General features: G+C 43.0%; 1 protein-coding gene and 1 pseudogene across 2 annotated transcripts in view; both read left to right on the forward strand.

Annotated features, from left to right (window-relative positions):
- LOC311204219 (nischarin-like) overlaps nucleotides 1-26,997 on the forward strand; it is a 246,789-nt pseudogene that overhangs the window by 144,245 nt on the left and 75,547 nt on the right. The window lies entirely within an intron of this gene.
- LOC311204224 (nischarin-like) overlaps nucleotides 1-26,997 on the forward strand; it is a gene marked incomplete at both ends in the record, with an annotated part of 166,007 nt that overhangs the window by 137,575 nt on the left and 1,435 nt on the right. The window contains 3 exons of the mRNA XM_084280678.1: nucleotides 18,186-18,294; nucleotides 21,448-21,558; nucleotides 23,835-24,378. Coding sequence (XP_084136804.1) covers nucleotides 18,186-18,294; nucleotides 21,448-21,558; nucleotides 23,835-24,378 — 764 coding nt within the window. The remainder of the gene's footprint in view (nucleotides 1-18,185; nucleotides 18,295-21,447; nucleotides 21,559-23,834; nucleotides 24,379-26,997) is intronic.

Here is a 26,997-nt window from a genome sequence, read left to right on the forward strand (position 1 = left end):
ATTCAGTGTATAATACATGATATTTTAAAATATTAAGCAAATCTATACTTCTTTAAGATTAAGATTTGAACATAAATGATGTCTGCAATACATTACGCATATTTGTGAGTTCTAAATGACATGTTAACAAGGCCTGAAGAACATATATATACTTATATGTGTTGGTGTAAACTACTGTGAGCAAGCAGAAATCTCTACATTGTTGACGATAACCAATCAAAACTGATCAATTCAGAGCAGAAACTGTGGTTCTGATGAAGGGATTGTCGTGGTTTCACCCCGGCTGAGAGCTGAGATCCACGCAGCTGCCTGCTCTTTAAAGGAAAAGAGGAGGGGGAGAGGTGTGTGGCGGGGGTGAGGAAAGGGAAGGGAGAAGGAAGGGGCAAATAACAACCCAAAACCAAGAAACCAAAAGCCCGTGGGTTGGGATAAGGAGAGTTTACTAGAAGAGCAGAAAGATAAAATATAACAAAGCTGACAGGACTTTAGAGCAAAAAATCTATGAAACTGTTGATACCCAATGCAGTGTCTCACCCAACCCACAGCTCAGGCCGTGCCACCCAGAGCCGTCCCGGAACCTGATCATCCCCCAAAAACCGCGCATCCTGGAGCCGCCCCGCTCCTCCTCCCATCAGCCCCCCTTTATACAGAGCAGGACGTAATTGGCATAGAATACTCTCTTTGGCCAATTTGGGTCACCTGTCCTGGCTTTGTCCCCTCCTTTCTCATTAATAGAGAAATATGAAGAGCTGAGAAAGTCCTTGACTGCTTGACCACAACTAAAAACATCAGGGTGTTATCAGCACTGTTTTCATTTTAACTCTCAAACACAGCATTCCATCCGCTGCTACAAATGAAGTGAACTCCATCCTGACTGAAACCAGGACAGGGATTTAAAAAATTGGAAATTTAACTACAGAACTGTAGAATTTTTATATCACAGATTGTACCAGGAAAATGAAGGTTATCAACTGCTGTTCCAATCAATACTGTACTCCCTATGGGATGAACATGTGCAGAGGACCCAAAAGTACATGCAGTACAGCTAATGTTGACAGAGCTGTGGCTGTTGTCAGGCCTACTGATGACTTTTGAGTTTTTGACTTCATCTGCCTTCTAGTGATTTGCTCTCTGAAGATAAGTTTGATGAGGAAAAGATAAAAAGTCATCAGCACCTTTAGTTTACAGAGACAGAAACAATGCTGAGTAATTACAGCTTATTTTTCTCTAAGAATGTTTTGAGAAATCATATTCCTAAATAATTTCAGAAAATTAGGTAGAAATTTAAAGTTTCTTCAATAATTAGGAATTAGGAGAAGAAAACACTACAAAAGCTGATAGAAAGAAATCCAAAGTAGGATCACAACTGATGAATCATAGAATAGTTCGGGTTGGAAGTGACCTCTGAATATCATCTGGTCTAATCCCTCTGCAATGAGCAGGGACATCTCAAGTCAATCAGGTTGATTAGAGCCCTGTTCAATTATTCAGCCGTGGTTTGTTTCAGATTTAAGGAGAGGAGAATAAACCAGAAGAGATTCACACTGTTAGGCCAAAAACATTGAATAGTGCAGGTCATGAGTTCATTCAAAATGTGTTTTTTAGGAAGACACATATCAGACCACAATAAATACAGAAAATCTTCTATGCCATAAAAAGAACTGCTCAATCATTTTGATATTCTGGACAACTTCTTTTTCCATGGTTCTAATGAACCATGGAATTCTGATTCTATTATTAGCAAGAAATTGGTAACAATCGTTTGTACCCTTACATCTGAAATTTTATTTTGTGGATAAAAGCTGAACTACTTTTTTCTACATAGCTAAGAAAGGAAGGAATGAATAAACAAGCAACTAAAACAAGAAAGAGCAAAGAGAGAGATAAAAGAAGGGAAGCATTGGGACAATCCAAAGGACCTGAATTTCCCTGCATGGAAATCATAAATGTCTTAAAGAATTGGATAAAACTTGGATAGAAAAAAGGTAAAGATAAATTAATGAAGTTTAGGTGATGTCCATGTGGACATTTAGGATGGGTGACAGGTTTCTCAGACCAAACACCTCGCTTAGTATACATGAAAGCATTCCCCAAAATCTATTCTGCATTTATTCTCATTATTCCTTTATTCAAATGCCTGAGTTGGAAACAGACACTCCACAGCTCTGTGCAGTAATCACTTGAAACCACCATCGTCAGAATTGCAAGAAAATGCATTTCTCCTCCAGTAACAGCTGTGGGAGAGATCAAGGATTATCCTCCTAGATTTAGACCATGTCCACACCAGCACTAGTGTGTTACTAGTTACACAGCCCCAGCTAGGCAAGCGTTTGTGCATCTGGAGATGGCAGACTAACGCAGAGCTCAGAGTGTCAATTTATCCTGTGTGAAATGACCGGGGGAGGGAGACATAATGAACAGCTGTATTGAGCTGAGAAGCGTAGGAGAAGGTGAATGAGAAATAGGAAGATAAGGAATAAAGTGAGAAATAAGAAAGGATAGAAAATGAAAGGACTGTATTCATATGTAGAAAATGTGTGCAAGGTCACTTGCCATTAAACACAGTAAAAATGAGAAGGGACGTCATTGTCCATCTGACTCCATTTATCTGATAATCAACACTTTTTATACTCGTAATCCTGAACTCTCGTTTTAAACCCACATTAATGAGATGATCAGGCATTTCTACAACTGCCTTATGAACCTTGCCAAAGAGAACTCATTTTCTCAGATCATTTGCTGCAGTATCAGTCCATCGTCTCATCCTGACCAGACTGTCTCACCTGTTAGTATAAAATTATGCAGACATATAAATTAAAGTGCTTTGACATTCCACTACTCTTTTTCTTTTTTTTTTTTTTTTTTGGCTGAGGAATCTTTGGTCAGTAACCAAATCAGCAGTTTCAAAATATTAGCATTTACCCATTTTAACACACCTAAATTTTCTTTAACCAATCACATAGTTTCATATGTACCCAGGTGTGACTTGTTATGCTCTTCAACATCTTCTCATTCTGAAAATTTTTATTTGTATCTGCAAATCAATACATTTCCTGTTACCATCTACTTTTTAAGCAAGCACAATGAGGTTCATTTTGACCTTTTAACTCAATGAGAGTTATGCCAGGAGCAGCAGTCTTGCATGACATTTTTGGGGAGGCTTGTGTTTCAGGCATACAGGGTTTGCTACTGTTAAGCCTCAGACTTCTGGTCTCCATCTCAAGTTTTAAAGCACATTACAGTAGGCTACGTGTGCCGACCCTAGCTAAAACTATGCCAGCATTTCCATAATAAAAGCTCTTATTTCCAGAGGTCCCAGCTGTACATTCAGCTGTAAAAATGCGCTAGGCTAAAATTGGATGTACAGGATTCAATGTGGAATTAATACAAATTAAAAGAAGATTCCACTTGACTATTTCTGAGCTATAGCTTCTGAAAAAGTAACGGTTTGTGAGATTCCTTTTTGCCCTCTCATCTTGTAAATCAAAAAGTAATTTAACTTTTTCAAAATATTGATGTTACTACGTGATGAGACCAGTTCTGCTTCCACAGGAAGGATTCCTCTATACCTTAGACACGGGGATTTATTTTCATGTATACAAGAGGGCAGCATATGTAGTTGTTTACCAAGAATTCAAAAATGACACACTGTCATCCTGCCTACACAGTTCACTGCTACTGATGTTTTATGCTCATCAGAATCCTACTCCTGCAAAAGCAAGGATGTGTACATCAATATATAATTTTGGTTTCTTGGCAGGGAGCAGAACTCATAACGCACTCTGTCTTAAACTAGCTGTGGAAACCTTGTTGCTTTTACTTTATTCCTTGTGCTTTGTGCTGTTCTTTTACTTCATTTAGAATAAAGGTAGAAATAATACTAAATAATAGATTAAATTCTGACAGGTCTTCCTATTTCTCCCTAGTTTTATCTCTTTAATTCCATGAAGCTCTCCTAGGCCCATCCTTAACGATCCCATGTAACATGCCTTGCCTGTGTCTTCTACAACCTTGAAGCATACAGTTCTCTTCCAGTCAAGCATATTGTAAGGGCTCAGAGGATGTGTCTGTGTGCTCTTTTGCAGACTGGCATGATTGATCTGTCTCAAACACAAGCTGTGTGACAGCACCCCAGTAGTACTGACCAGCTTGAGCCTACTGATTTGTGGCTGATTCAGGGAGCCTCTCACCTCTATCTACCAAGTATCTCATCATCATAACCGGATTGGCATGGAGATGGATGTTCCTTTTGCATCTTGAAAGCCTCCAGTTATGAGGACTCTGACACGTCCCTGGGAAGGTTGGTCAAGTAAATCACTGTAAAAAAACGTATTTCTTGCATTGAACTAAAACATCTCTTGGTGTAACTTCCACCCCCATGTGACTGCTTGTGAAGAGAGAGCCTGCATCCTATTTTCAGTCACCTGTTAAGTACTTTCCTGAGAATGAAAGGTCCATCAAGCTAAAGTATGATATCTAAGCTCGGGATCAGCGCAACACTGACAGGAAGGAACCTCAACTTTCACCCATGGATGAGTGATTTTCACTAGCAGATTGTCAGATTTTTCAAGTCTCAGAAATCTTAAAATCTTATTTACGTGAACATGCAAATCATGTTAAGGAAAAAGCAGTTTGGGGTGTTTTCATGTACTAATACCCTTATGTAAGATCTATACCAATATGATTGTAGAAGGAATCTGATGTGTAGCTTCTGAAATCACTTTTAGGGCAGGGCTGACACTGACATTAAAAAATTGCCTTTCAGCATAGTATTATGCATAAACAGTAGGCATGTCCTTGTGTGCACTTAGATAGAACTCTCTTTGTAATGCCAAAAAAATTAAGTGCTGTATAGTACTGAGTTCAACTCTAATTTGCATTAATTAGGAACATGAATCCTGTGTGTGAGAAAGGAAGATCCTGTTAAATTAGAGTTCTGTCTTAATACTTTCTTGTTAAGCTCTTCTTCAACTTTAAAAGCTGCTCCTCTGCCACCGTGAGAGTCAGCAAATTACAACCGGTCTTGCTCTGCATCCTTGGAGAAGGCTATGAAGACATCAGTCCTTTTGAATCTGTCATCCTTTGTGATTCCTCCTCTTGTCTAATGTGTTATTCATCTTCACAATTATCTTTCATTCCCTTAAATTAGGTTTTTCCATATGATGTTTTCTTTAAATATGAACTATAATCATTGACTGGAAATTGTGCTTTTGGGAGATTTCTTTTTTCCCAACTTGTTCCTTTCCACATTTTTTAATATAGAGAAAACATGGATTTGCCTCTCTCTGAAAAGAAATCAACAGGACCTTAGGAAACATTAACGCCCAAAAAGAGTACTAACTGCCAAAAATGAACTGCTATAAAATTGCAGTGTTGCCACATTTAGGTAAAGGATATTTGTTGCTAAAACCAAGAACATTACTGTAGTGCAGGGGGCCAAATGCTTGGGATGATTAATCCAAGTCTACTTCATTATATTACATTTTAAGTTTATGTCTGTGTGTAATCCTGGTTTTAGTTCTGGAAAAGCAAGGCGTCCCTGAAGCTTAATATAGAGGCTTCCTTCATAGCATATGCTAATGCCATTTGTGCATCTCTACTTTGAACAATGGTATAAGCTTGTGTATTAGGTAACTGTTACTATTTTAGTAAAGTGGCATTTATTATTATAGGTTAACGACATTAAAGAACAATGGTAAATTTATTTCATATATCCCAATTTTAATATCATATACTCAATGAGTTCTATTATTTCTATTTTGAGGTGCAATATGTTGCTTTTGCTTCCTTTCAGCTTTGTTGTATTGATATCATTCAGTATAATCTTACTTGTTTATAGAAAACTGATATAGCTCGATGTCAGAGAAGGTGGAGTATCTGTACTTTGGATCTTAAAATGTTGTGAAATTTAATACATGTATAGATGAACTTGATTGTGAATACATAAGAAGGCAACTGAACTTTGGTTCCCATCTGTAGCCTACAAGGAGGCATCATCACATAAAGGAGATGCATGACTTGGCAGAGTGATGCTGTACCAGATCTCACATAAACCTGGTACAACAGGTCAAGGCATTATCATACCATCCTGATTACCTTGGTAGAGTTCTCAATCCAGTGCAAAATAAAATCAGATGATTTGCATGTTCCATTACAAATTCAGTTCTCACACTTGCACTAGCTCCAGTCCTCGTATATACAATTTTACTGAAATGTTCAGGACAGTTGAGTTCAGACAAATCCATATCCATAGAGAGGCTTCCTTTGTCCTGAACTACCATAGTCCCATGAACCTCAACAGGCTTGAAATATTTAAAGCCACTACAATTTTCATCAATGGAAAAAAAAAGTCAAAGAAGGTCTTAAGGTGTGCTGACCCAGTCCTGTAAAATAGTGTTCCAATAGACTGGATTAGAGTCCAGTTTGGACTGTACTCTTGGAGAGAGATGGAGACAAAGAATCCTTCATTTGCAGTTATTTCAAGAAGTGCACCAGAGAGTAGACCAGTTTCATTCCTCTTTAATTGCCCAGGTATTAGGATTGACTAGCCCATCAGATAAAGAGCATTTCAAAAATGTATATTGGGGTACATTACTGCTGCACTCCCAAATCCTCTGGAAGCTACCTTGAGCTTTCAAGCAGAATAACTCAGACCACCAAAATGAGCTCTCTGTTACTCACAGTCTATAACAGACTTCACTTCCCTCATAAGCCACCTCTATTCATCTCATTGTAATACTCAAAAGCATATTAATCTATTGCCATTTTCCAAATTAATAGCATATTTTTAGTGTAAAACAATCCTAGATTGTTTCCTTTCTCTCTTTTGTGGAAAAACAAGCACAACAAAAATACCCCAGCAAACAAACAGCCCAAAACAAAACAGAACCCAAAACAGACAGACCCCTTCCCTGCTCACACCCCCCCCCCCCCCAAAATAAACACTCCAAAACCTCCAGGGGTTTTCAAAATACTTTTTAAAATCTATTCTGACTCTTCAGACAGAAGTTCTTAGTTAAATTCTGAAGACCAAAACCAGCAAGAAATCTCATATCAATTATAAATCAGCCCTCTGACCTTTTCAGTTTAATGTATCAGCTTTGCTGTGACTTTAATTTCACTGCGTTATATCTGACTAAACTTTAGATCAGAGGGACATGCTACAGAGCCCTACACAGTATATACCTATAAAATAAAAATATGTTTTATTTCTATATATAAAATATTTAATTACCTGGTAGCATCTGATTGTTGGGGAGTTGGGACCTGTCATTTTATAGCTATTGGATTGTTTCCTATAGGTTTTTCTCCTGGTTTTGTTATCTGCTTGTTAACATTTAAATGTTGAGGCCCTTTCAAGCACAAACTTTTCCTCCTCCCTTACATTTTAGTCATTCCTTCCTCTCTACAGTCAGCTCTTTTTAGAGACAGATTGAGTTTTATGTTTCTGATTTGACCAGGCACCAAATTAAGATCAGCACCAGGCTTGGGGTTCAGGGAGAGGCATCAGTTATTGAATCATCTGTATGACTGGCAGGTAAAGTCACTCACCCAAAAGGCAACCTGTCTTCCCCAGAGGGTGGCTCAAAGCTTTCATTACAAAATATTGGCCATTTTCTTCCGTTACTTAAATGATCATCTCCCCTCCCACATACACTCTGAAAGATAATTTCCAGAGGTCTAGTTATTTCAAATCTGTTTAAAATTCACAGGAGAAAACAATGCCTGCCATACTTAAAGCAAATACACATCTTGAAAAGCTGCTGCAACCAGTCCAGTGGGTTTTTTCATAATTTTATTTATTTGAAATATGTTGATACATACATAAATATGCATGAATTAATATTAATCCATATATTTTGAGTAGATTTTTCATTATAGAATATAAAAAAAGATCATATTCTTAGTACCACACTAGTCTCATTCCCCAGTTAAGAGAACAACAACAAACTTGCCAAAGCTAGGAAAAGTTTCTAAATGAGCTAGGAATCAAATTTTGCAGTTTTACTTCTGGTAGCTGAAGCATGTCACAATTTTCTCCAAAACCAGCACTTACCAGGGCTGTTCCACAGGTCAGATATGCTATATGGTACAGTTCAATCTGACCCCTATTAATACGGGAGTGATGGCAAAGGGGCAGGGGGCTGTTAGCCACCTCCTTCTGTCCATCACTTTAGGCAGTAGATACCTGTAGCTAATGAGAGATTGCCAAGGGCTAAGAATAGCTTTGTTGCCTTTACAGCCATAGGAATTCCCACTCTTCCCAGAAAGAGAATTATCATTACAGGAATCTGTTAGTACACCAATCCCAGGAGCATCCCTGAACCATGATGTTTCCCTCATAGATATTTCAGGGAAGTATAATTCAGCTTTTACCCCACTCAGGATGACTAATGGGCCGACTGCAGCTTCACTGTTACAAGGCAGGCATAGGGATTTCAAGAAGCTGCTCAGATTTATTGCAAAGATTTCAAACCATGGGGGAAAAAACCAAAGGAGCATCATCACACAAAACTATTGCTAGTGATTGGTTCACACTTAATTTTCAAGATTGTTCAAGCATTATTTTTTTAATGTATGAAAAAAAATACTATTAAAGACTTTTTAAAAATATCCATATCATTGGTATCACCATCTTCAAACTACCATGACCAGTCACATAAGCATGCTTCTGTTTCTTTAAGTGCAAAATTCTGCTGCAAAGTTGGGCTAAAAGGTTAATTTCTCCAATGCCTTAGTATTTGATTCTACATGGGATTAAGCAGGAGTGAAAAATAAAGGAGAATAAAATTGCTTCCCTGCTTGTGTATTGTGTTTGTGTATTATCATAGAATGACAGAATCCAAGACTGGTCTGGGTTGGAAGGGACCTCAAGGGTCACAGAGCTCCAACCCCCTGCCACAGGCAGGGACACCAACCTCCAGGCCTGGAGCTACACAAGTTGCCCAGAGCCCCATTCAACCTGGCCTTGAACACCCCCAGGGATGGGGCACCCACCCCCTCTCTGGGCAGCCTGTTCCAGCCCCTCACCACTCTCTCTGTAAAAAGCTTCCCTCTAATATCTCATCTAAACCTTCCTTCCTTTAGTTTTAATCCATAAATGAGTGAAGCTGTTGTTTAATCTGCATTTCTTTGTTTAGGGGAGTCTGGCTTGAGGTAGAAATGCAATTGTTTGGGACTTGAGAGTACTTTTTAAATATTTACCAAAAGTAGTTAGCTATTCAGCAGAAAAGCTAAATATTTGCCACAGGAATTCAACTGGGGAATAATCTTCCTGCAGAACTTTGGTCTTCTAAAATATCTTTACAATATTAGCCCATGTGCATGCTTGAGGCTTCATAATGCCTGATACTGCCTCCTTAGTTTACATAGGAAGGCTGGTGATGGCACCAAGCTGTGTGACACGCTGGAGGGAAGGGATGCTGTCCAGAGGGACCTTGACAGGCTTGAGAGTTGGGCCTGTCCTGAAGGTCAACAAGGCCAAGTGCAAGGTCCTGCACGTGGGTCATGGCAATGCCGAGCACAGCTCCAGGCTGGGTGGAGAACAGATGGAGAGCAGTCCTGAGGAGGAGGACTTGGGGATGTTGGGGGATGAGGAGCTCAGAGTGAGCTGGCAGTGTGCACTTAGAGCCCAGAAAGCCAACTGTCCCCTGGGCTGCTTCACAAGAAGTGTGACCAGCAGGTCACGGGAGGGGATTCTGCCCCTCAGATCTGGAGTGACGCCCCCTGCAATGCTGCATCCAGCTCAGTGGTCCCCAGCACAAGACAGGCGTGGAGCCCTTGGAGCAAGGCCAGAGAAGGCTGGAGCACCTCTGCTATGGAGGCAGGCTGAGAGAGTTGGGCTGGTTCAGCCTGCAGAAGAGAAGGCTCTGGGGAGACCTTATAGCGGCCTTCCAGTCCCTGAAGGGGCTACAGGGAAGCTGGAGAGGGACTGGTGACAAGGGCAGGGAGGGACAGGACAAGGGAGAATGTTCTTAAGCTGGAGGAGGGGAGAGTTAAATTGGGTATTAGGGAAAAAAAATCATCTTCCCAGGGACAGTGATGAGGCCCTGGCACAGGGTGCCCAGAGAAGCTGGGGCTGCCCCTGGATCCCTGGCAGGGTTCAAGGCCGGGTTGGATGGGGCTTTGGGCACCCTGGGCTGGTGGGGGGTGTCCCTGCCCATGGCAAGGGGTTAGAACCAGATGGGCTTTAAGGTCCTTTCCAGCCCAAAGCTGCCTGGGATTCTGTGATTATTTTTTTTCTTGTCTATTCTTATTTGTAGCATTTCCAGTAGGGATTATTTAATCTTATTCCCTAGGTTAATGGAACTAAACTGGTGTAGAAATAACCACAGTAAATACACTACAAGTGCTTTGCAGCCTTTGTGTTCCAGGGGAAAGCTGTGTCTGGCTTGGCAAAGAGCAGCAGTTGGATGTGACAGCAGTGTACAACCTTATTGTTGCTTTGGTGTTGAACAGGGGTGTGCAGTGATATGGGGGTGCTTACTTCCTTGCAGTGTCTTATACTTTGTCATCTTAGATTTGGTTTCTTAACTTCCAGATAGAAGGTTTTAAAAGAAAATAATTGAGTACCCAGAAGCTGCTGTTCAGAGACACCTGCAAACAATGGATTTCTGTGGGATTGGTGCATATAAGAGAGCGAAGACAGAGGCCTCTTGTAGGTCTGACAGAGGACTAGAGCTCCTTTTCTGTGGGCTACAATACTCCACGTCATGACCTTGTTTCGATTATAAAGGTAGGAAAATTCTGCTGTGTCCCCCAGATGATGAAGGGAACACAGAGCCTGGGTTTCAGTCAGATCTCTGCATGCCAGGTGAGTGTAACTGGCTTTATCCAATAACAGAACTGTTGAATTTTGTTCAGAATGCAGCTTCGAGCTGCTTCTCCAAACTGTTCATCCTCAGTGAGTGGGGTTTCAGTTATACTAAGAATGTGCTTGTCTGAAATGTTTGCCTCATCAGATGAGCTGAACTGTGCTGCAGATGGCCCATGGATTTATTTCCTTGTCATGAATCATGAGGGGTTTGTCAGTGAAGTAAACTCCTCAAATACTCATTTCATGATGATCAATAATGCCTGTTTGTCCTTTGCAGCTACCTTAAAATGAGATGTGTGTGCCTAAACTATCACAGATAGTTTTTTGTTCTTCTTGTGAGCCTTAGAGAGAGCTCTTGGAAGAGCTCAGAACTATTTCTGGACTTCTACAGAGCATTTGCGTTTTGTGAAGTATGGGAAATACCTGTACCGACCTTTGTGCTCCTTTAGATTTTAAAAGAACAAATTCCCACAGGGAGAATTTTCCAGGCTTTTTCTTTTCCTCCTGGAGCTGTCAGTGTGTAGAAAGGGGGTTGAGCACTGTGTAGGTCCAGAAGGGCAGAGAAGATAGAGGATGGTGAACAGGGACTTTGAATTCTTCTTCAGCAAGGAGGTTAAGTCCAGAAGACTAATTTTTACAGATCTCTTCTTCCCTGTAGACTTGTTAATCTAAAGTTATCAGTGTATTAGTGATGCTCTAAGGAAATGTTGAGTGCTTAATTGTCCTGGTTTTGGCCAGGACATTCATGCATTAGGTTAGTCTAATGTTCAAATTTGAAGAAAACTGTACTGGTAATAGTTTCTTTAAAACCAGGCTTTGTTTGGCATTGGGCTGATGATGGTCAGTAAGAATTGCTCTAGTTGCTGTTGCCCTTTTTGAAAACATGCAGCATGTGATTATTTAAATGTAGTTCAGTATTTTCCATCTTGGAAATGAAGAACCTATGAAATTAAATAATTTGATGAAGTATTTTCAAGTTACAAAGAGAATCTATAAGATGTGATGACAGTTGATTTCTATTTTTAAAAGTCCTGTACCACAGCAAAAAAGGGAGACTTATTTTGGCCAAGGATACACTTTGAACTGTAAGTATGTAACACTTCATTGCAATGGTTTAATCTTTGCAGGAGATCAATGGGATCACTGCTGCACTGGCTGAAGAGCTCTTCCACAAAGGTAAAGAACCTGCAAGAATTTAACTGGGGATGGTTCCCTCCATGTGCATGCGTGTGTATACCTGTGAGATTTAATCTCCAGACCATGAGATCTGAGTCTTTCACATCAGACTGAGCCTTGTTCTTCCTCTTCACCTGTTTCTTGCTGTTTGTGCTTTGATCCAAGCTGTATTTGAGGAGGAACTGTCACAGAAGCACAGCTGCTTTTGGAAATAAATCAGAAATTGATGAATTCCTTGGTATGTTTTAGTGCAACCAGTCAGGAAGTTTGTGTCATTTCAGTGAGCCTTGATAGAGTGTGTTGAATGCATCACTTCACCTGTCTTAATGTTGTTCTTCCAGAATTCAGGAAACATGAGACCTTCTGGTCAGTTAATGAAAGGATGTGCTTTTCTGAGGCTGAGAGCTGAAAATGAAATGCACTACTGCAACATCTCTAAGTGGCTCCCCAGGAGCAGGAGGCGTGTGAAATGATTAACCCATGTTGAGGGACAGGCTGAATGCTGTGCTGTGATTCTGGCTGGCTGAGGTGATAGGTGAAGCGTGGTTCAGATTGTTCTGGCACAAAATTAACTTCAGGTGAAGCCACTTCAGAGGGGGCACTCAGCAAATTGTGGAACACTTTAAGGAAGGTCCTGAAGAACTGTTCCCTGACTCTGTAGTGCCTGTAGCCTCACTAGTGCCAAAATCATTGATGTCTGACCGCTGTATGTGAGTGGAACCTTGTGGTGATGTGCAGCTGGACTCTGGGACTTGCTCCCACTGAAGCCAAAGGGAGTTTTACTCTTTGGAGAACTCTGCTTATCAGGAAAGCCGATGCTCTCCTGTCTGTCAGGTCAAACTGGTGTCCTTAAAAGGAAGAGGAGGAAGATGTTAATTCCACGTGTGCATGTATTCTGACTGCTGTAATCCACATTTGCTCTTGGGATGCTGTCAGAGGAGGCTTTTGGATGCTGTTTCCTAGTGTTCCTGGAAAGAAATGGGATTGTAAAAATATTGCCAGAGAATGCATTTCCTGCCCAGGGATCTTGCTCTGGTGGTAGTGTGGTGAAAGTCCTCAGACTGTCCAAGAAGATGCTGCAGCTTTGCACATCAGCAGCTTAGCAAAGGATGTCAGGTCTGTCTGTTAGATGGTAGGTGCTGCTGCTATTGAACTTAGGGATATCTCAAAGTTTAGCAATTTGTATGTTATATAAATGAACTTTGTCTGGTTCCAGCCCTGTTAAGAGGGAAATTTGCCATTAGTTGCGTTGGGAGCTTAAGGCTTGAATGCAGAGAGTGCCTGTTTGAACACTTGGGTTATTCTGGTGTTAAAGAAAATTTATCTGAATTCAGTGCTTCTACTTTAGAAGCAAAAAAGACATTGTTTTGGTGCCTTAATCATGAGCTTAGAATATAAATGATAGACATGAAATCCCTGACATTAGGTTTTGCAGGTACCATTTACTCTTTGGTAACTGGGGCAGCATTGTGTTCGATACCATCATCCTGTGTTTTTCAGGAGAGCAGCTCTGAATGGCTGGAGAAGTCTTCAACATCAGACCCTTGCAGCCATATGCTGTCACTCAACAGTTGCTGCAGGGGAAGCCTACGTGTGCTAATGGAGATGCCAAAACTGATCTAGGTCATATTCTAGATTTTACCTGTCGACTCCAGTATTTCAAGGTGAGCCATGTTTGCACAAGTACTGTTGGTGTTTCTGCCAGAGTGATGGGATTCTTGGCATGCTTCTGGAGCCTGGTTAGAATGCACAAGATCTTTACTGGCAGTAAACACCTGTAAGCATTTAGAGCTGGGTGTTAAACAGGTGCTTATTCTACCAACCTTCAACATAGTTCTCTAAGAAAGATGTTGATTCTGCCATGTGATGTCATCTCTTCAGCGGTGCCCTCTAGGGTTTCTGTGACAGAGCCTTACTGGGTGCTAATAGGCATGGGGAGGCAGGAAATATTCATTTCAACCTTGCATTCTTTGACAACACTATGGCTAGGCCAGTGTATACAGATGCATACATGCATGTGTGTGTAAGTCCTGTCCCCTTTCTCACCTTTAACTGTATTGGAAAGTTTAAAAAAACCCAAACCAAACTAACAAAACCATCAGTTTTAGAGATGAGTGGCCCAGAATTTCTAGGAAAAATGCCATTACAGAACAAATGTAAAATGGCCTCAGATAATTTTTGTCTGGAACCAGTTTGATATTTTGTTCTTCTACCAAATCAGTGAATTACAAAGACTTTTGCTGAGTAGCTTTTTTAACACTGCTTGCTACAGGTCAGTGTCTTTTCAGCCCTTTTATTACATGAAGAATTTCCTTGTAACTGTGTGGTATGTTCAAAGATGAAACGAAGTAGTGGTTTGGGGAAGGTGCACTGGAGGGCTTGGGAAGTTTAGAAAGCAAAACTGCAGCTCTACTGCTATTCCTGTGGATCTTCAGTTGCCTTTGCCATCCTCTGTGTGTAGAACCTGTTGTTCAGAGGATTCTCTGGGTGGAGAAGAACATATGATTTAGAAAAATATTATATACAGCATATTATTTAGAAAAATACTTGAGAGTTTCTGGCCCTTCTGAAAGCTTGTGAGTGGGAGCCTTCAGAGTTTATCAGATATATGTAAGACCAAAAAAAACCCCCAAACCTTAAGAGATTTCTCCCAAAATTTTATTCACAGCAACCAGAACTGCAACCGCCTGCCTTTTGCACTGGTGCCATGTGCTCTGGCCAGAATGCTATGGGCACATGGGAAAACTAGATGCCTTTTTATGAGATGGTCTAATGCTTTCTTCAAACCCATCTTGTCAGTGCCTTGGACTTCATCCCCTGGCTTTGATTGGAATGTGCTTCTGTTACTCCTCGAGAGCTGAATGCGTGTGGCTTCTTCTCTGGGCTGTGATTTGGCAAGGGTTTGAGGAGCGTACCTTTCACAGTCCCTCTCTTCCTTCCCATTCTCCAGCCTGGGTTGGCTGCCAGTGTTTGGGACTCCCTCCCTGTGGATCTAAAATCATTCTGACACACTCAGCTCCTGCTTTAAGACCTTTAACTTTAATCTGGGTGATGATAAGGCTTAGGGATCTTTCTTCCATAAGGTCATTTGGATTTCTTGTGAAACAATGGGCTTTCACCGAAGATGCAGGTAACATATTTTTAGGGTGCTTGTCTTTAACAGGAAATCCTGGTGCCAGAGGCCTCTGAGTTTGATCAGTGGGAGCCAGAGGATACAACTTCAAGCTGTCCAGTGACAGCAGTTATCCCAACTTGGAGAACTTTAACAACCTTGGATATGAGTCACAACAGCATCTCTCAAATTGATGATTCAGTGGTAAGAAATCTTTCTTCATTTGTGTGTGGGGGGAAAGAATGGCTGGTCTTCTGTGTCACATGACTCAGCAGGGATTTTGCAATTTCTTCATGTATCTCTCTTCTGAAAGATTTCCCCTTGCACTGTCCGTGCTTGAGCTCCACAAGGTAATGATGTGGAGATCAATGCACTGCTCAACTTACTCTGGTTTTTGCTTCTGTAATCTTTATCCAGGGTTCTGTGTAATACAGACAGGCCTGTTTGATGAGCTGGAAAGGCCTCTTAATGAGTTTGATCTGTAGTTAGTGGGGCTAAACTGGGGGCAACTTGCTTGTCTTCAGTGAGAACCCAGGTTTCAAATGCAAACGTGACCGTGCTCATCAGAGTAATCTGGTTCTCTCACGAGCAGGAGTCTGCACTCTGGCTGCACTAGAATGGGTGCAGAACGCTTTTTACTGCTGAAAGCTGAGAAGAGGGTCTGTGCCTTGGAGAGTTCCTGCCCTTTGCCTGTTAGTTGTTAGTTGGTTGGTGAAGGAAGTACAGCCAGGTTTCTAAGCTAAAACGCATTTAACATGTGCACCTTTTCCCTTCTAGAAATTAATTCCCAAGATTGAGTTCCTGGACCTGAGTCACAATGGGGTGTCTCTGGTAGAAAACTTACAGGTAAGGGATGCTTTTGAAGGTGATGTTTGCCAGGCTGCCCAGGACCTTCCAAGACAGAATCCTTTTGCTAAAGGATTTTGCCACTCATCTTGCAGAGAAGAGTTTAAGCCCAAATAGCTTCCTAGCATCAAGCCCTCGTAAGGGTGCATTTCTTACTTGCCAACACTGACATGCAACATGTAGTTCTTCACTAAATTCAGTCGTTGCTGGCTGTGTCAATGGCTTGGGAAAAATAGAGTCGAGGAAGTTCCCTTTCCTGCAGGCTTAATCCTGTGTAATGAGCAAGTTCATGTTGTGTTTGTCAGCTGGGCAGCATCCAGCATGAGCAAATGGACAAGCCTTTGATATGGTTCAATTTTAGCAAATTGGTGTGTGACCTGGATTTTCTGTGCTCTCGTAGCATCTTTACAACCTTGTTCACCTGGACTTATCCTACAACAAGCTGACATCGCTGGAAGGTGTTCACACAAGACTGGGAAACATCAAAACTCTGAATCTAGCAGGAAATCAGCTGGAAAGGCTGTGTGGTCTTAACAAGCTGTACTCTTTAGTCAACTTGGATCTGAGCAACAACAAAATCGAACAGGTAACTACTGATTTTAGTGTCAGATTGCTTTAGAACACAAGTGATTCCTGTTAGAGGGTGAAAGTGCAAATAAAGTGGCTGGAGAGAATTTTTTTTCCTGGTTACTGTTTGTATGTAATTTAGTCAAGAAATGCTTAGACTGTGGTGGTGTTCTCATTTAGCCAATCTGTGTATTCATCCTTTTACTGAAAAACTTTCAGATTGATGAAGTAAAAAATATAGGAACCCTCCCGTGCTTAGAAAAGGTGGTGTTATCCAGCAACCCACTGAGCATCATCCCTGACTATGGGACCAAAGTACTGGCTCAGTTTGGGGACAGGGCTTCAGAGGTATGTAAGAACAGCTTTTTCTTTCTAAAGCCTGGTAAGGAAAGTTGTGTGAATGCTCTACAAGCCTGAGGAGTTTTTAGTGGGGGTTGGAGTACGTCTCTAGAGAATGGAACCATGTATACGCTGCTGGGTGTGCTCCTCAGATCTAAGGGAGAGCTTGCCCTGCTTTCACTGGGTAACAGGGTGTTCCTGTTGGAAGGTGCCTGTGCCAGTGGGGTGTGGAGCTTCCCAAGCACTTCTGAGTTTGCATTCAAGTCATGAGGTCTGACGTGGTCATTACCTTGTTTACAGGGTTACAGACATGCACAGCATCTGCATCAAACTATTTATTTATGACATAAGTAACAATAAGTTACAGAGCTGCCTTGTTTTCTGTATTTCTGGATGTTTTTAACATTTTTAGGTCTGTCTGGATAACACTATCACCACAGAAAAGGAACCAGACACAGTGGAAGTGCTGAAAGCCATTCAGAAAGCCAAGGAGGTGAAACACAAACTGAGCAGCTCTGATAAAAAGGTGAGTTGGGTGCTGTGAGAGCAGAACGTGCTGGGTACAAAAGAAGCCTGTGAGTCCTCTCCAGATTGGCTTTGAGCAGAATTCCTTAAACTCACTTGTCATGGAAGTGTGTGCAGTGTTTGTGCTTTACTGCAGTGTGAGGTTTGAACATCACCTCTTTCTCCTATTTAGATTTCAATGCAGTTTCAGGATGTTCCTTTTTCTGCTGGCTTGGGATAGAGGAAGTGGGAGGAAAAGAGAAAATGGCCTAATGGTACACACAATAAATATGCAGCTGACCTCAACAGCTGTATTTTCCATCTTATACAGAGAGTGCTGAGGTGTGAGATCAGTGCTTGTGTTGCAGAGGACTGAAATGATTTTCCCAGACTTTCTTCTTGCGAGTATTGAGCAATGGGAAAGGATCAGAAGTCTGAATTGTCCTGTTCTCCTGTCTGCTGTGCAGTGGGTTAATCTTGTTCTGGAAATAAGTTGTATTATCAGGAGCTGTGATGCCCCTGCAGCCTAAGAATCCTGTTGTCGTTGTGGTTTGTGAAACTTGCTGCTGGTTTTGTCAGTGCAGGGATCAGTGATCAGAATGACTTCTCTAACCGAATTCTTAGTGGAATTCTGCTTAGTGGGAAATGGGAACTTGAGAGGGTGTGAGCACCAACGTGTGGCACCCCTCAGAAACCCAACACATTTGGTACTAATGTTCTTTTTACTCAAACTGGGAAATCTTTGTAGACTTAGTGCAGTTCAGGTTCTGACGTGTCCCGTGTGTTTAGGATTTTTCTTTAACTATTGCCTACTTTCTTTATTAGATCAGTGAGGACTCCAGGCTCACTTCTGCCAGCTCCAAACCAAACTGTTCTTCTGTTCCTGTTCGTCCTTCCTCTCCCTCTCTGCCTCGTCCTGTCAGCTCCAGCCAAGGTAATCATGTATGTATCCTGCTGCTGGGCTGAGCCTCTGGGTTCTGCGTCTCTGGGCTGCACTGATGTACCTGGATGTTCTGTGTAGGGATATGGGGCTTATCAAGTCAGAGCAGACAGACCCGGCAGCTTTGGCGTAGTGCAAGTGACATGTGACCTGGCAAAGCTGCCCTGATGTTCACTGTGGTGTTAATTAACTCGAACAGAAGTTGGGGCACGGGGATGCTTTTACTGCAGAAAGCAGCAGCAGAGGACTGTATCTCTCTTGCTAGTCTAGATACATGCCTTCATGGGAACTGTGGCATCTGTAGGCACGTTCTAAAACTGCTTCTCTGCTTGTTGGTCTGCACAAGGGGAGCTGGAGCATCTGTTCCATTCCTGCTGTTGGCAAGGGCTGTGTTTCTGTCAGGCCAGAATGGAGGTCAGAAAAGGAGATGAGTAAGAGGCAGTTCTGGAGTTTGGGTTCAGACTGAGCCTGTGATTTCAGCACACTGTTGTGTTCCACAGCACCTGCTGACCTTACCTGAAAATCCCATTTCACTGGATGCTTCAACCAAGGGTACCCACTGCATTAGAACGTAGAACAGTGGCGTGTCTTGCATCTTCTGCAGGGGCCCGTGGGACTGACTGACTGGGAAATTCATGTGTGTCTGAGAAGAGATAAAGATGCTTTTGCTTTTGCCTGAATGAAAGCTTAAAATGCAGTAGGGTATATCTGGTTGGGGACGACTTTGTAACCATTTAGAAAAGTGATGACAGTCTCCATAATTTGGGGCGAAACAGCTTACTCTTACCAGTGAATTGGTGGGTGGGGGAAGAGGTCTTTGGAAAGAGTCTGTTCCTGGCATTTCTGCAGAATCAGTAGAGGTCTTAGATCACTCAGTAAAAATGAAGTGACAGCGTTTAAATTAAAGGAGAAGCAATTTAGATGCAGGTTTAGTTGCTATTTATGTGCTTGAGTTGCCTTTGGAGCCCTTCTGGATAACTTTTCACCTCCAGGTGAAATGCCAGGTTCTCCCAAATTAAGCCAACGCTGGCTTTAAAGCATCAAGCATTGAAGTTGCAGGAGTGAGACAGCCTGGCTATAGGGCAGCCTGGGGTTTTATGCAGGGCTAGCTGTAAAGATGCATGCTAGCAGTGGCTGTGACTGTTTAGGTGTTACTTATTGATCAATCATCTTTTTCCATTATTGCAAATGTTTAAGGAGCACATGAATCTTGGAAAAAATACCAAGATCTTTCTGAACTACTTGGGAATTTTACAGGAAAACTGGTGTAAGACTGGGGTTACTGACTGTGGTCCTTTTCCATAAGATTCCTGTAGTAGAGTCTTGAGGAAGGGCTTTTATATTTATAAAAATAAATATAAAAGTGGGATATAAATATATAGTGGGATATTTATAAATATATTAATATATAGTGGGATAGCAAGGAGTAGGACAGGATTAGGACAGTCCTCAGCTTTAACAACAGAAATGAATTCTTTGCTACATACCTAGCTATCAAGGGTTGTTTTCAAAATACTGATTTTGAGAAGTCTATTTTTAAAAAAATGGAGCTATGCTGGGCAATTTATTTCATTGTTAGACCTGAAATCAGGAATAATGGAATTCATTTTCTGATGCACTATTTCTGTGAATTGTTTTCTCTGCAGTTTCTCTAGACACCATCTGTTTCACTAGCATTTTATTCAACTTAAACATGTCTTCCAAATGGCTTATGGCAAAGATTAAACATATATAGAGAAGAGAAATCCAGAAATAATGCTGCCCTGTTCTGGTTTTCTTGTCAATTTGAGTTTCCTTCTGGCTAACACGGTTGCTTTGTTCAAGCAGTAAATCTCTCTTGTGCTTCCTCTGCCTGAGAGATGGTTTGGTGTCATCTACTAAACTTTGCCATCAATCCAGAAAGATACAGGCAGGAGTTCTTATGCCTGAGGAAGAAGCTCACATGCAGTGGCTCCTGCAGCTTGGAAGGCCAATGGTATCCTGGACTCCCATCAGAAAAGGGGTGGCAGCAGGGACAGGGAGGGGATTGTCCCTCTCTGCTCTGCCCTCAGGAGGCCCCAGCTGGAGTCCTGTGTCCAGAGCTGGGGCCCCAGTACAAGGAAGATGTGGGACTTGTGGAGAGGGGTCAGAGGAGCCACGGAGATGATCAGAGGGCTGGAGCAGGGGCCCCTACAGAGAGAGGCTGAGGGAGCTGGGCTGGTTCAGCCTGGAGAAGAGAAGGCTGTGGGGACCTCATTGCAGCCTTCCAGTCCCTGAAGGGAGCAGAGAAACAGGAGGGAATCAGCTTTTTGAAAGGGCAGACAATGGCAGGACAAGGGGGATGGATTAAAGCTAAAGGAAGGAAGGTTTAGGACAGATATTGGGGGGAAGTTCTTTCCAGAGAGAGTGGTGAGGGGCTGGAAGGGGCTGCCCAGAGAAGGGGTGGGTGCCCCATCCCTGGGGGTGTTCAAGGCCAGGTTGGCTGGGGCCCTGGGCAACCTTGTGTAGCTCCAGGCCTGGAGGTTGGTGTCCCTGCCTGTGGCAGGGGTGTTGGAGCTCTGTGATCCTTGGGTCCCTTCCAGCCCAGCCCAGGCTGGGATTCTGTGATTGGAATTCTGTTGTTTATTTGCACGTACATTGTACACGCGTGAGCGGGCCGGCTCGAGGTAAGATCATTTCCTTGAGTGGCATTTGAGGGACAGGACCTTCTGAGCCAGGTTAAAGGTTTTACAGATCTTCTGCTTGTTTGCTTGACGCCTGCAAAAATGGGAGTGAATGCTGTGAAGCTCACAAACTGCTCTGCTGTGGCTTTGCCAGCCTGGCAATGCTTTGGTAACACTCAGGGCAAGTTTCAAGGAAATGGACCAGTTCTGTTAAAACTAAATCACATGGAGAATTCTCACACAAGATGTTGAGATTTAAATTGGTGGTTAGCTTAAAAAATGAGCTTTAGCAGTCTTCAGTGCACCTTCCAGTGCACTTATGGATACTAAAATTGTGCCTGGTTTTGTTCTGTCCTGGCTGTTCTGTGAAGAGACCCTGCAGCTTTAATGACTGATGGTCACATTTTGATGATGCAATCTTAATTCTAGTTGTTTGACAGACACTGTTAGACATTCATTTTGGTTTTACTTCAGCAATTTTAAAAGGTCTTTGTATTTCTTCTAGAAATAATTTGTGAAGAAACAGTCCTAGCCAGCAGTCTTTTGCAATCTGGTAGTTTGACTCCTACAGACTATACAGTTCCCCAGAGATGTTTTGAAATACCAGACTCTGGATGTAAAAATCAGATAATTGCTACACTTGTGTTTATTTTATGGCAGTTTTAATGTGGTAGGGTTGGGGGTTTTTTTCAAGCTAATTTCTGATATTAAACTTATGTTGTTATAGTAATCCACAGCAACGGTATTTTCATTCTCTGAGCTGTTATAATTGAGAAAGGAGGTAGCCCCAAATTTGAGTGGTGGGTTTGGTCCACCTTGTACAGTGAGTGCATGATCTGAATTCACCAGAGTTGCAGAGAATTGTCGCTGTCAGGACTGAGATGTTTACCTGGCATTAGTGTCTCATTCAGTGTGCTCTGAGATGCTGAACTGCTCTCTGAACTGAGCAGTTCAGCACCTTTTGGAAGACAGTTCTCTTCCTCAGAGAGTGGAAGAACCTTCTCTCTGGCAATAGGTGTTGGCCTAATTGGTCTCCTTCAAACTCCAGCTGTTTAACTTCTGCGTTGTGATGTCATTTTTTATATAGGAAATGCCCTTCATATGCCTGGCTTCAGGGCATGAGACAGCCAGCCCTGAGGGACTCTGCCTCTGCTGCCAGCGTGGCTGGGCTTTCTCCAGGGCCTTTGCCTTTTCGCCTGGCTGTGCGCTGCTGCTGAAGTCTGTAGTGTGCTGAAAGGCCTACAGGCCACATCTGTTCTCACTGCGTTCCTGGCTGCCTCAGAGTGCCCAGCCTGAACTAAAAACCTGGTGTGTCAGCATCCTCACAGGTCAGCTGTTCAGCTGCCCACGGGTACAGCAGTCAGGACTCAGCAGGGAGCTGCTGGCCTTAAAAAGCAGGAGCCAACGTTGACTTTGCTTTTCACTTCTGCTGAAATCTGGCAGCAGCTGCCACTGCCTGATGGTTCTTTGTTCCGTAGGCACCTGCCTCTCTGTTGGATTCCTGTAAAGCACATGGAAGTGACCCCAGATGTGGTAAGTGAGACTCCTGAGCTCTGGCTTAAACCCCCATCAGCTTTTTGAGTCCCAATAGTGGATGGTGCATTTCAAACCCGGCTTTAAGGCAAACCAGTGTGTCTGGTTGCACGCTGCCTCTAGTTGTTTTCAAGCGAAATCAGTGGTAAGAGTATAAAGTCTTTGTAACCTTTGAACCCTGGAATAAAGTCAGTGGCTTCAAGCCAGTGATTTGCAAAGTGCCTGTTGGGTTTGGGAAATGGAAGATGAGCTGAACACTTTATTTTTAACTTCTGATAAATTGCACACTCCCAGCCTCTCAACCAGTGGCTGTGCACAGTATGAAGATCACAGAATCACAAGGTTGCAAAAGCTCTTTAAGATCATTAAGTCCAACTGTTCCTGTCCCAAGCTAAACCAGATCCCTGAGCACCTCATCTACCCTTTTTTATAAACCCATCCAGGGAAGGTGACTCAGCCTCTCCCTGGGCAGCCTGTGCACAGCCCCACAACTCTGCCAGGGAAGAACTTTGCCCTCCCATCTGCTCTGACCCTGCCCTGGCACAGCTTGAGCCCATTGCCTCTTGTCCCATCTCCTGTCCCCTGGCTGAAGAGACCATCTCCCACCTCTCTGCACCCTCCTGGCTGGGCAGTGGAGGTGGGGAGAAGGTCTCCCCTCAGCCTCCTCTTCTCCAAGCTGAACACCCCCAGCTCCCTCAGCTGCTTCTCAGAGGATTTGCCCTCCAGCCCCTTCCCCAGCCTGGTTGCCCTTCTCTGGACTTGCTCCAGGACCTCCATGTCCTGTGAGGAGCCCAGAACTGGACCCAGCACTCGAGCTGCAGCCTCACCAGCGCCCAGTACAGGGGCACAATCACCTCCCCAGACCTACTGGCCATGCTATTTTTGATCTAACAAATTAAATAGTTACTATGTACAGACAAAACAATGTATAGACACAAGATGATCTGAAAGCATCTTGAAAATTCAGTGGCAGGACAAAGGAATAATATGAATTAGGAATATTTCTATCAACTAAATGCTGTAAATGGATAAAAGAAATACAGAAATGAATACAACTGCAACCTATGCATTCTTGACTGTTTAAGATGTTTTATGAAATTAGGCTGATGTAACTGCAGTAACAAGATTATACCTCAAAGTTCAGAGCAGCAGCAGCAGCACCATGAGCTGTAGGTAGCTGTGACTGTTTTGAAACTCAGGCTCGTACTTTGCCTTGTTATCTCTTTTGCAGTTTGGATCCTTCAGAGGAAGAACAGCGTGCAGTGCCTGACCCCTGTAACACTGTCATCTTGCCTTTTAATTGTATGTCACACACTGCCACAAACCAAGATTTTACCCAGCACCTTTCTGCCTTGATAGTGCAGACTGTGCAGAGATCCCCCCCCTCCTGCTTTACAGAGGAGAAAGGGAGCCCTCTGGGTGACACCAAGACCACAGACAAAGAAGATGGCTCTTTTGAAATGGGGCTTCACGAAGGAGATGAGACTCCTGAGTTCAGCACTACTTCAGATCTTCGGCCCTCTGACCAGGGAGCAGTGGAGAGTGTTGCAATAGTCAAAATTCTCTGGAGTTTCTCTATTCACATTCGTAAAGGCCTCAAGCAGTTTGCTTCCTGTTTGGTTTTGACTGAAGATCTGCCAGCTGTGTTTGAGATTCCTTGTCAGGAATTGAGAGGAAATTGCCAGCACATCCCTTCTGCCTTGAAGCTGGTGCTGTCTTTTCCATATACTGATCTTCTGGAACTTGGCTTTCTCCTGCCAGAAATCTGTTTAACCCTGAAGCTGACAAATGGTGACAACTGCTTGTTTGTTGTTTCAGACCCCCAGAACCTGCAAGACTTTTATTCCTGTTTACACATGCGTTGCTCTCAACAGTACCCGTCAGTGTTAGCAAGCTCCCTGTTGTACTGTGGACCAGCAAACCTCCCAGAGTTTCTCTGCCAGCTTAGGGAATTGAATTGCATTTCAGCAGATGATGTTGAAATAAAAGGTTGTTTCCCAACATACCTTGTTTATGGGAAGAAAACCTGTGTCCAGGAACTCCTGCACCAAGTCCTGTTTCTCTGCTCCCTTCAGGGACTGGAAGGCTGCAGTGAGGTCCCCCCACAGCTTTCTCTTCTCTAGGCTGAACAAACCCAGTTCCTTCAGCCTCTCTTTGTAGGGGAGGTGCTCCAGGACCATTTGTCACATCTTAAAGGGAGGGTGATGAGGTTGGAGAAGTTCAAGTTGGAGCTCCACGTCAGCTTTTCAGAGCAGCCCCTCGGTGTGCCAGTACTGTGCCCTGAGAGCAGCGTTAAATATGTGTGTGTTTGTATCAAGATGACCACATTAAATTTAAGCAGAAAGAAATGGCAATTTAACTGGCACAGATACACAAGGCTGAGATAATCTCTAAAGGTTTGAGGCTGCTATTAAATTTGTTCCTCCTTATTAATTTGTGGCCAAGAGGATAATGAAAAACCAGCGACTCTAAAGTTGACATAAAGAGTAAGAGATATACAGTTGGCGTGGGTAATTTTATGCGCTGTCAAAGTGAAAAGGCTTTGCTAAATGTATGTAGGCAAAGATACACACTGTCATCTTAATGAGCAATTAAAAGATGGACTCCTAATAATTGAATCACGACTCTTGTCACATCTGTATTTGTTTAATATCTCCAGTTTTGGTTGAATCTGGGTTTGAGTTCCTATTTTAATCAGGTCTGATTTAGGTTCTCGGTTCAAATAACTAAAAGTGATGAGCATGAATCTTGTTGTCCTATTACCTCCTCAGCTCCTTGCTTGCAGTGAATACAATGTTCTTTTAAAAACTCGTGTTTAATTACTGCATTTAGAGAGCAGGACTGGACAAGGGGTGGGTGGGTGATCCGCTGTCATTCAAAGTTTGAATTTTTGAAGATGAACCCTTCTCCTCCCCTTCTGAGGAAGATTTTGGAAGTACTTCAGGAGGCTCAGAGGGTTGCCAGTTAATTCCTTTACTGGTAGAAATCAGGGAGTCTTAGTGCATCGCTCTGTTGTGTTGTGAGTTTGTTTGGAGGGGTTTTTTAATTAAAAACAAAAAAAAAGCCCAATAAGAGAAGACCATCTGTTCTTCAAAACTCTTTCCCTTAAACTAACCGCCGTGGTCACCCTCGAATGCTATCGTATCTTCAGTGACACGGAGTTCTGCCTTGCCAATCTGTTGTTTAAAATTTCTCATCAACTTCCTGAAGTCGCATCAGTCAAAGCTGACAACAAGTTGCACATTTCCAGCTCCTCTCACCCAAGAACGCGAGACCGCGGCTGGCCCAGGAGGTCTCTCTCCTTCTTCACAGACCTTGGGTTTGCTTCTGTTACATGAAACATACTTCAGCAGCTTCCATCCCTCTAAACTTCCAGGGTGGGGTTTTGTTTTTTTTTTACTTTCTTGCTTGTTTTCTGGTTTTAATATCTATTTTTAAACTGAGAGGAGCAGAGGATGCTTAATTCCCCTTTCAGCAAACTGGTTATCCTGTATTTTGAGAGAAAAAAACTTGAAAACTTGATTTCCCCCTTTTTCTGCATAGGAATCTTCTCCTCAAATCTGTCTTTAAAATCGTTCATTTATCTTTTCCTTCTGCCTCCAATCACTGTTTTTTGGGCCCCTCCAATTCCCAGTTCAAAGGAAAGCAACAATTATTTTGCTTCAAGCTCACCCAGGCTTTTAGATGAGGAATTTATCAGTTTTTCATTGCCAGCCTGCTCTGGAGCAAGCAGTTTATTTCCCCAGTTCTATAACAGAGCTGTTGGCTTCTCCCAGCCTTTGCAGGTGGGTGAACCAGCACGGTGGGGGGACAGCAGACATCATCCCTCAGCAAAGCTCCCACAGCTCCCTTTCAGAAACTGCCCTTGGGATGCATCCAGGCTTCCACAGGGCTTTTAGAAGGTCTCAGGACCTTTAAAAAGGTGTTTGAAGAGGAGGGGGGTGGAGTTGGATGGAGGGTGAGGGGGTGAGGAGGGGATGCTTGCTGATTGATTTTTATAAATGGTATTCTCAGGAGGTTGGAACACATCACAACCAAAAGACCAGGGGATCACATAGGACCCAAGCGTGCGAGAGAAGATGCTAAAATGACTGTTGGTACCTGACTGTGCTCACGGTGGGAAAAGGAGGTGTGTGCATCCAGGAGACCTGGCTTAGGAACATGGTCGCCTTTGGCATCTGATAACTGATGGGGGAGCAGACGGGCGCTTTACGTGAGCCCAACCGCCCCACGCACCCTCTGTGCAGGGTAAGTGCTCTCCTCGTTTAGCCATCCCTCTCCCTGCGATCCCAGCTGCAGGTAGGTGAGCCCGGGGACTCAACGCCGGGACCAGGGACCCCTCAGCTGATGACATGAAGAGGTCGCAGCAGCCTTCCAGCACTGCCATGCCGAGCTTTGTCTTGGCAGAAGCACAGCAAGTCCAGCCTGGGCACTTCAGCCTGCATCAGACGGTGTAAAGCGAGGAAAATATGCCGACTGCTACAAATGCAGTCGCGAGCATCACCTCTGCAAGCTGGCGGTG

The sequence above is a fragment of the Gallinula chloropus genome (genome assembly GCF_964237585.1).
Source record: "Gallinula chloropus genome assembly, contig: HAP1_SCAFFOLD_40, whole genome shotgun sequence".
NCBI lineage: Eukaryota > Metazoa > Chordata > Aves > Gruiformes > Rallidae > Gallinula > Gallinula chloropus.